This window comes from Musa acuminata, chromosome BXJ2-10 (assembly GCF_036884655.1).
Source record: "Musa acuminata AAA Group cultivar baxijiao chromosome BXJ2-10, Cavendish_Baxijiao_AAA, whole genome shotgun sequence".
Lineage (NCBI taxonomy): Eukaryota > Viridiplantae > Streptophyta > Magnoliopsida > Zingiberales > Musaceae > Musa > Musa acuminata.
The window spans coordinates 33599382-33609997 of record NC_088347.1 but is presented as its reverse complement, the minus strand read 5'-3'; the positions used below and the strand labels follow the sequence as shown (position 1 = coordinate 33609997).

The 10616-nt window shown below is 42.3% G+C and overlaps 1 protein-coding gene across 1 annotated transcript; it reads left to right on the top strand.

Moving 5' to 3' along the window:
* The first annotated feature begins 6385 nt into the window (after positions 1-6385).
* On the top strand, positions 6386-8026 carry LOC103969147 (homeobox-leucine zipper protein HOX20). Its single transcript, XM_009382602.3, has 3 exons — positions 6386-6803; positions 6887-7248; positions 7320-8026. The coding sequence occupies exons 1-3, from the start codon at positions 6761-6763 to the stop codon at positions 7767-7769; spliced, it is 855 nt and encodes a 284-aa protein (XP_009380877.2). The 5' UTR covers positions 6386-6760; the 3' UTR covers positions 7770-8026.
* Positions 8027-10616: the final 2590 nt, after the last annotated feature.

Genomic DNA, 10616 nt, shown 5'->3' with positions numbered 1-10616 from the left:
TGCAATTGGTCATGGAAAGATCAGATCAGGAAGACATTTTTTTGTGATTGCAAATGCTGGTAATATGAATCATAGCCTTTAAGTTCATAAACTTCATCCTTCTCCATCTCCCAGTGATATATAACAAACTTCATCCTTCTCTTCTTTCCAATTGCCCTAAAGGTCACATATGATGAACTAATCATTACCATAGGTAAAAGTATCATGATTTTCATCATAAATTTTATCATCATGATTATTATTACCATTTTGTTGTTTCATTTGTTCCTGCTGCAAGTTTTCAATTACACTGTCAGAGGAAGTTGTGACATGTTTCAAACCAATCCTTGTATATGGAGTTTGCACAAACTGCTCAGAATGGCTGCAGGTTTTCTACAGTTTTCTGTGCCAAGAACTTTGTTACATAATTCACGATTCATCATAACATTTAGACATCGTTAAAGCCTGCTCATCCTTGTGAAACGTCCAAAGATTCATCATGAACTGTATTGTGTCGATTTTCTGTAAACCAGTATTCAGAAATTCTCTTTATCCAGGTGAGTACTATGATTATTCTTGTCCCAGGCATTTAAAGGAGTTGGTGCTGAATCTCTGCAAACGATAACTAAGGTTAGTGGGTTTCATTTGGTATCTGCATAGTTACTTATCTATGATTGATCATCTGTACCATTCCCAAGGAGGGATTAAGATACTAAAAATATGCAGCTGTGACTCCATAGATGATATACCTTGAAGAGTCTGCTTAAGCCTGAAAGACACGATGGGATTCTACTTCCTAGCACACCTTATTATATTGCCTAAGCTTTTCTAAAGTTCTCAGCACTCAGGAAACCTTTAGCATGCTACTTTATGTGAATCATGACACCTGCGAGTTTTGAAATGAAAGATAGCCCCAAATATCCACATCTTTCTTTGGGCTTTAAGGTCATGACTCAAAACAGCACACCACCTCCCTGCTTTATCTTTCCTTCTTTATCTAATTTGCCTGGCTTTTCCTTTTGTGCAGGAGCCGACTAGGTTGGGTGCTCCCATAGGCTCTACCAAAAGGTAAGCAAAAAAGACGCATCGCTTTCCTACACTTGCTTTAGATATTGGGAAGAACTTGACTGCAATTGATTGCTTGCGAATCGTTTGTGCACGTCAACTTTGTTCCCTTTGGTCGCCATCTTGAAGAGTCGTGAGTATGAGAGAAATGTGCTTTTTCCTCTCGGTTATTCTCTTCCATGAAATCTTCTTTTATTTTTCTTTTTCTTTGTTGAGCATATTATTAATTGATGCGAGTTTAGCTGAGATTAATCTTAAATTTCGACAAGGGAGGCAAAATGTTAATGAGGGTTTTAGACTGATTGCATATAAATTCAGGATTACCCAAAAGCAGGATTGAGAGTCGTCTTTTGTCAAACATAAATAAATAAAAGTGAATATGTTAGATAGCTTGTATCTATTGTTCAGTAAAAATTAAGGAAGACATCATTCAAACATGTATTCCCCTAAATAAAAGAAATAGAGAACATTTATACACATAGGGTCAGTGCAATACAATTTGTTTACTCGACTAAGGATTGGATTGGCAGAAGAATCATATCTAACTGTATTTCATGGGCGTGGAATGTTAGATGGTGAGGAAATTTAGACAGGAATTGATTCTGTTGGAGAAAGGACATGGAAATAGATTTGCAGGTTTATGAGTAAAAAATCCATATTAATGACCAACTAATATATCCCGGCAAAGATAGAAAAAGAAATATTCAAGATTACATGAAATGTTTAAAGGAAATTGACAAATGCATTAGATAAAATTAATATATTAGGATTAGTGGGAGGAGAAGAAGCAGAATACATAAGAATAAAAATAGAAAAACTAAAAAAGATTTGGCAGCTTTAATAATAATATTGCTTTGAACAAAACATAACCATAGAAAAATAAGAGACACTAAGTCTTGTTATTTCTGATGCCAAGCAAAGACCTCCCCCCACCACTAAGAGGTCTTATCCTAAGCGAATAATTTTTTCAAGTATCAATATTGGATGTCACTATTAGTTGTGGTCCGTGAAATGAAGCATGTTACTTTCTAAATTGGAAGTCTTGTATCACATTAGATGATATAAACAAGTTTATCTCGATGCATTATGATATACATACAACAGATAGTTTTTTTCCAGCCATATGACTGTGGACTGTGCATGTAGTACTGCAATAAGTATTTATTCGAAGTTCATCCTTCATGAGTTGGCGTTAAAAGATAGTATTATGCTATAGCAGCTTTTTATACATCTGACAAGAGCAGGGAAAGCAAGACCTGCACAGATAAGTTTTAGCAATCAATATTGGACGTCACTATCAACTGTTGCCCATGAAAGTAAAGCATGATACTCGATTATATAAACAGGTTTTGTCTTGATCCGTTTATGATGTAGAACATACAGTCCTTTTAGCCATATGATCGTCAGTAATGGATTCACTATTAAGTATTAAGTATTTATGTCAACATTCATCATTATGCATTGGACCTTAAAGATAATTCACTATAAGGGCATGTGAAAATTGTCAACTTGATGTGGGTCTCCTACAGGATAGGAATTGATTTGCTAGTAGCACTTCTTGGTTTGGGGTCCAACAACCCTATACCTGTGTCTAATGGAAGAAACTGGAGAAGGAGCTGATGGTAGCACTGATGGACATACTAAAATACTTAAGAGACAACGTTTTGATGGAACAATGTGTGGGGTCAGAGATCAAATAGTAAGTTGACTCAAACTTCACTTTGCCCAAGCAATGTAGAGCTACTATCAAAGAGAGGGGATGGGGTACCAGTAGTGGGCCCTTGAGATCATGTCATCGTACAGTCTTCCCCATTAGAAGCAGATGAAGATGCTTAGCATCTTAAACTATAGAATCTATTAGTTGCAGGTCTTCTGTTTTGATGACAACTATAGCTGCAATAGAAGCGGTGGTTTGTATATCGTGTGGATGAATGAATGAATGAATGAATGAATGTAGCAGTACAAGATGGTCGGTGGGAGTTGCAATTATAGCAGTGGTTCGTCTTGTTTGGTTTCAGAATAGATATATTCTGGATAGGAAAATAAACAACTTAAATTAAGATTCAATGTTTCAAAAATGATGTAATATATTGCATTTGGTTGAGTTGAACTAAAACTGAGGGTTAAAGAAAATATGGATGCATGTTGCAATCGAAGCGTGATTAGAAGAGATCAGAGAATTGAAGTGTTCGATGTGGTGGAGACAGCAATAGTTGCCTACTAGTTGTATGTCCATGCTATGTTTTGTTAGAAAATATTATTAGTGTGCTTTATAGTTTAATGTCATGTCATAACTTTAATGACATTATATGCTCGCTTGTATAATAGGATATATATCATCATCTCTGTGATAACTCAAACATTGAAACTGCTAATTTTGTGGATGCCTATTTGGCAAAACTTAACCTACCCATAATCATTTTTCTTCCTTGGTAGAATAGCATTAATATTATTCCAGAGGACAAGAGTTGTAATTCAAACATGTGGCTCTCGCTTTCATACCTTAAGATTGTCTACACTAAAGATAGAAAGAAAGAAATGAAATCCTGTGAGCAGATTAGAATTAGCCATTCAGAAGGATTCATCCATCTAAATCCAAAAAGTCTGCATCTTTATGTTGATGACCTCTTCATGGCATATGTCATATTTGTGCGGCTCTTAAATTAGACTTGGCTGATCCCTAATTCAACATATCATAGTAATAAAATTCAACCAGTAAACTGGTTTTAGGCTTGGTAAAAATGGAGAACACATGGAAGGGCTAAATTAGTGTTCTCATGGGCAGATGGAGTTGCATGGTGGTGATGTACCACCTACTTGCAGCTCCTTTTTCATCACCTTGGAATCCCTTTTCACTTTGAACATACAATGGAAAAGCATGTCCCAAAAGCTGGAATTATTCTTCTTTAGGCAAACATCACAACCAATCCTTTCCTGTGAAAAAGGAACCACATATTTCCTTCTCTCATCCAACTTTCTTTTCTGGTTGCTGTTCCGAGCATTCATGTCAAATTCTATTCACCAAGTTATGTTATTTTTCATCTTTTATCTTGAAATAATTATCAATATTTTCTAAGCATAGTAGAGTTGTTGGAGGAACTATAGAAATGTTCATGCACAGATCAAGGACGTGCATGCATGTCGAATTATAGACAACCCTCATAGATGTAGATTACCCACAGGATGGATAAATGTTCATACTCTCACATGAATCCAATCTCTAACCTTGAGCTAAGAAAGAAGGATGTGCTGCATAAACATGAGATCATGACAACATGATAGATATCATGGCTGTGCATACTAAGGGAAAAGTTCAAGACTTAGCTTATACACAGACAAATAAGCCACGTAAGGTCATGTTTATTCTAATCAAATGTGCATGGACCAATTCCCATGTGAAAACAAGAAGAAAATGTATGCATGCCACCATCAACATGTCAGCGTCTGAGCCACAAGTTCACATCCACAGGTGACCAGTCATCTTCTAGAGTTTTACCATTATAAATAATTAAACTAATGGAAGCTATGGAAAGTATGCATGCTTAGTGCTAATCCCTTCTGATCAAACAATACGAATCGCTTAATCAATTGCAATTTTCTTTCTTCCTCTTCCTCTTGTTATCATTCTGATACGCTGACAACGTCCGAATCCTCGAGAGTAATGAATGTGTAGTTCAAGATTAACTTTTGTTATGGTCTCCATCATCTCAATATATGCATATCGTTTCCGATGACTACTTTTCTTACATTATTAGTATTAATATTGCCTCGTCTTTGTTGTGACGAGTGGAGAGCAATAGTGTCTCACATTGGCAGCGGTCATTGCACTTGTGTTTCCTATATGTTCTTTTAACTTTGGGAAAGCATAGTTTTCAGTAGCTCTTAGATGATTTTTCTGATGCCTTCTATTTCTGTGTATCGGACTTGCACATACGTATCTTAGACAGCAAGAGGGTATATGTAGACCTTCCACCTTTATTCAAAGAAACCGAAAAGAAATGCTCTCACAATATTTTTGTTCCTTTTCTTTTCGCTTTTTAGATTCCAAGTCATGGGAAGCGGATAGGATCGAGGAGGTGTCACCACAACTGTGGCCAAAAGCCAGGGCAAAGATGGCCATCACCAGTTGTCTTCCCCAATAAACATCCAAAAATCTTCATGTCTCGAGGTGCGTGTGTTTGTCTCAGTGGTGATAGGTGTTTGTTTCTCCATTCCAATGCAGCACTCCCACTCATCTCGCTTCTTCCAAACCTACGTCGTCCATGAGGAGGGGGGGTGGGGGGGTGGGGGGAGGTGTTGGGACCTCGTGCATTGTATCGGGTTCTCGGTGGGGAACAGTACAAGAAGCTGCCGGAAAATGATTGACTTGGACTCTGCACAGGTAGTAGCCATGCGGCATGCCTCCTCCTCCTCCTTCCCCTTCCTTTTTCTGTGCCGGCCATGGGAGGTGGGGGTGGGGCCAAGGGGCACGGGGCACGGGGCACGGAGGAGGCAGGCTCGCGTGTGGCGGTGAAGTCTAACACGAGACCCCAGGCAATGACCAAAAGACACCTATCACCGGGTGGACCCGCGATGGGTACCGGTGGGACCGGCGGGTATTAAAAGATTGAATTCGATGGAACGCGCACCTTTTCTGCGTACTGCTGAAATGGTCGGTATCGCACGTCACCGTGAAAACTCGGGATTTGTTTGCTGGTATCGTAGTGTGGTTAAGCCACCCAAGAAACGAAACCCGAAAGATAAATTAGGCACCCGTAATAATAATATTCACGGTAAATGTGAAATCGAGATACCTTCTTTAATAGGGACTCGATCATTTCTTGGATCTGCATGAATCCAAGAAAAAAATTACTTAAATATTATTTTAACAATGAGTCTGGTGAAGGGGTTAATGATTTGTGATATATTGAGATGTGTTCGAGGAGGATTTTTCTGATAATTAATAGATTCAGAAAAATAAAAATAATATTTTATATTTAAAATATAATATTCGAGAGTCGAAGGAGTAAACTTGAAATCTTTTCATAGAGAGTTGGGGTGTACGACGTTGGATCAAACGCGTAGGGATAATTTGGGGGCCACGACGAAGTATTGAGTCAATAAAAAAAACCAGCAAAATGGATCTAAAAACACTTTTGACTTTTGAGCAAAAGAAATTAGGAGGGAGGGGTCAGGGAATATGCATTTGGGACGAGTTTCATTTGGCTTCTCATTTCACATTCGACCCCAAACACAAGTCAGCCTCTTAACCCACCCCGGTCACCCTAAACTCAACCCCAGGGTTTCAACCCTCCACTTGACCTCTTCTATTTATGGACGCCGGGAATCTATTGCTTTCTGTTCTGCCACCTTCCCCGCTATCCCTTTCAGCTCCAGCACCTCTCTCTCTCTCTCTCTTTCTCTCTCTATTCCCCCTCCCATTCCTTTCTCTCTCTCTCACTGGTCTATGAGAACTACTATAGATTCAGACCACAGGATGATGTCTCGCCATTGATGGGTTCTGAAGCAGAGGAGATGAGTCAGAAGGAGAAAGAAGAGGGGATATGGAAGAGACTCTCCTCCCCCTCCTCCTCTGCTCTTTCTCTATCCTCCACACAGCTGCTCCCACTGCTGCTGTGTGTAACCTTGCTTACCTACTTCCTTTAGAGTGTGACGGGTGTCGTATGCTTCTTGGACATCGCAACTTCTTCTGAAACCATCGAGCAGCTGTGAGAGCATGAAGAGGCCGCTCGGTTACTCGGATCATCTGATCCCCACTGGTACTCGACATGCGTGTTGTGATCAGAATTCTTTGCTCTAGTTACAGAGTAATTACTTGGTCTCTGATTTGGAATTCGTGTAGGAGAAGAGAGAAGCATGTTCCAGCCCTTCATCGATGGGGTGGAGGACGATGAGTTCATGGACGAGGAGATGTGCAGCGGCGGCCCCCGGGGGGCCAAGAAGCGCCGGCTGAGCGCGGACCAGGTGAGGGCGCTGGAGAAGAACTTCGAGGTGGACAACAAGTTGGAGCCGGAGCGGAAGGTGAGGCTGGCGCAGGAGCTCGGCCTCCAGCCCCGGCAGGTGGCCGTCTGGTTCCAGAACCGCCGGGCCCGGTGGAAGACCAAGCAGCTGGAGCACGACTACGCGGCCCTCAAGGCCAGCTACGACCAGCTCCGCCTCGACTGCGACGCCCTCCGCCGTGACAAGGAGTCCCTGCTCGCAGAGGTGAGCTACCGAGTTTGATCCAAGTTTAAGTCGAATTGCTCGTACATGGATCCGATTCTGCGGTGGTACAGATCAAGGAGCTGAGGGCCAAGTTGGCCGAGGACGGGAGTCTAAGCTTCTGCCTCGGCAAGGAGGATCCGGTGGCGTCCGATGCCGAGCAAAAAGCCACGGCCCCGCAGGAGCCACCGCCTCTGATCTGCAAGGACGGGTCTTCGGACAGCGACTCGAGCGCCGTCCTCAACGACGCCATCCTGAACGACGACGACAGCCCTCGCGGGCTGTCGTCGTCGGCGTCGGCCCCCAACATCCTGTCGGTGGCAGCGATCGGATACGGCACCTTCTCTTCCTTCCCGGCTTCTCCGCCGCCGTTGCTAAACTTGGATTTTAGGACACTGAAACCCATCGGAGGACTCAATCATCAGAACCATGCCATGAAGATGGAAGAGCTTCTTGGTGTGGTCGAGCCATGCAGTGGCTTCTTCTCTGACGACCAAACTCCATCACCCAACTGGTTCTACTAGAGCTAAAAGCTATGATGAAGATGATGAATGTGTTGAAATGGAAGGAGCTTTATGGAAATTTTGTTATGTAATCTTTCTCAATGTTCCACTGTGCATTATTGCAATAAGAATCGAAAAGGAAATGCTTTCGCTGTTGTAAGAGAAGGAGAAAGACTTTGATCTCTTTCTATCATCGGTAGAAATTAAGTGAGCAGTAATTGTAATTGGAAGAAAAAATCATGAGTTGCATATTTATTGTTCCAACAAGCTTTGCTACATATGTTCATATGAGCCCCTTTCTTTATTTGAGCTTAATTATAATTATTGTATTATCCAACACAACACCAATGTTTTCCTTCTTCTGTGTTTCGTCTCCTTAATAAACACACAATGCCTGCAGTCCTAATCAATTCCATGTTTACACCCATCTTGACGATACTTGGAATGGAAGAAGATTCCCTCCATGAACAACTTCGAAGGTTCCCCCAAATAGGAGATGTTGCAATCAAACTGATTTGGTTAGCACTACAAGAAAACTTCGTTCTTCTATCAACTTTTAGTCAATTTGATCTAAGTTTGAACAGTGTAGTGTGGTGATGAGTTGTGAGTAATTCCTATTCAATGACTGGTTTTGAGCCATCCAGCGAGAGATATTAGCTTGCAGAGAGAGAGAGGGAGAGAGAGAGAGAGAGAGAGAGATAGAGAGAGAGGGATTGGTTGAGCATAAACATGTCATATTTCTTTATGTTGAGATCACAGACTCATCTTCTTCTACCTAACAAATATCTTTATGTGGAGACGAAGACTATGTTATTCTTGGAATTCATGTGTCTCTTACATGGATTAATTGGCACAAACATCTGAGAATAATTTAGTAGTCGATTAAAGAAAATTATCTCTTTTGAGACGATTCATGTATTGTTGCACAAGTAATGGCTGTCAGGTTCGAGTCCACGTCTTATACGTTATTTAATATAATAAATGGGAATTTTTTATGTAGTGCTCATTTTAACTGCTGATTTCTGGCAAATTAATATTGTGTCAGAAGTCCATTTTGAGTGGCCAACCACAGAGGATAACTTGGACCACAATGTTATGCCATCAGATCACTCTCAGCTGCTGGATTTGATTCCCAATAAGTTCAGTCTCTCTCTCTCTCTCTCTCTCTCTTACAATTACCATAGAAAAATCAGATGATTAAAGTAGCAAAAAATTTCTTATTCTAAACATATGGAAGGGTAAAACATAATCCTTCTAATAACTAGTGATGAGGGAAGGAATTGTTGCTTAGAGCTAAATGGTTTGAGGATCCAATAAGAAAGAATACAGAAGAGTTTAAGGGATCAACTCGAAACAACATTTAGTGAGAATGTAATTACTTCTGCAGTCTTCTAGATGGAATCTTTATCAGGCATCTGTGTCACATATTGCTGCAGGCAACAACAAGTGTGAATGAAATCTCAAAGTGCATTAGGGATTTCCTCCTTGACCGCAGGAGTCAATGGATAGAACTTGCGATGTTTATTTCGACATATGTGTGAGGCTCCTCCTGTCAGTATAATCTCATCTCCTAGGAGAGAAGTCGGAAGGACAAAGTTGTGAAGGTGAAAGGCTCCGACGTGTGCATGCACGTACGGTCTCACGCATGTCAACACTGGCGAGCTTACACTGAGCCACGGATGAGGGCTTCTTGTGTTTATGATCAGATGATCCACGCTTGGGAAAAAGAACACTGGTGGAAGAAATGGAGGGTCGAATTAACATCCTTCACCTCCCGCAACTCCAATTTTTATCTCCCATCCATGCAGCTGCCGTCTTATTGCTCGGCATGACTTCTAGCCATCTTTTTCTTTCCTCTCTCTCTCTCTCTCTCTCTCTCTCTCTCTTATCACCGGCCAGTGAAGAGCATACCTTTTCTCTTTTATTCTTCGTCTTCTTTCTTTCTGCTACAACCCAATCCACTAGTAGTATGCGGGGTTGATCCGACGCCCAAGACAAAGTCAGCAACAGACAGTCGGAGAGAGGGCGATGGCATGCTTGGACTAGAGAACCACCGCGTTTCGCCCCCCCCTCCCCCGCTCTAATCTAATCTTTCCGTCCCATCCTATGTGGTCCAGAGTGGGCCGTCCCCCACGCAACAAAAGCCAAGAAAGCAAGCGAGGACAGCGAAGGCTGGGGGAGGGGTGGGGGATCGCTGAAAGCCATATGAGCAGTTTGTAATGGGAGACAAAAGCTCTGTGGTCCGCGGCAGGTGGACTTTAGCAGCCCCTCGATGAGGCGGGGTCCGTTCTCTGAACCAATGAGGCGTCCTTATTGGTCCGATTCCCGACAGGCTCCGTGGTTTTGAGCACGCTCATTGGCTCGAATGACGATGGTCCTGGCTGATCCGAGACAGAAGATCCTGGGAAAAAAAGTGGGAAAGGGGGTTGCAGGGACAGAGAACGGTGGATCCCCCTTCCACGAACCCCCCGAACAGACGAAGAAAGCTGGCGGAAAGCAACGAGACACGCACCGCGAGGACGCGACAGGAGAGGGCTACCGTCGTAGCACGGCTTCTCGGTTCCGCCAAACGCCTTCCCCCCCTACCAGGCCGAGCATCAGAGTTGGCGTCCCCACGTCGTCTCATGGCGGTGGTCTTTTTCGTGTGGGATCGTAATGTTAATGTAAGGCATCGCCGTGAAAACTTCGTGACCGTCGTACCGACGCTGCCATGGCACTCAGATGATGTGAGACCTATGTTGGATCTTTATATATATATATATATACACACATCGGCATGGAGTTGCGAGCCAACTGTGGACGGAGTACGAGACGGGTTAGCTTTTATGGGGGTGTGGTGGATCCCAGTGATACCTCGTATTTTGCGCA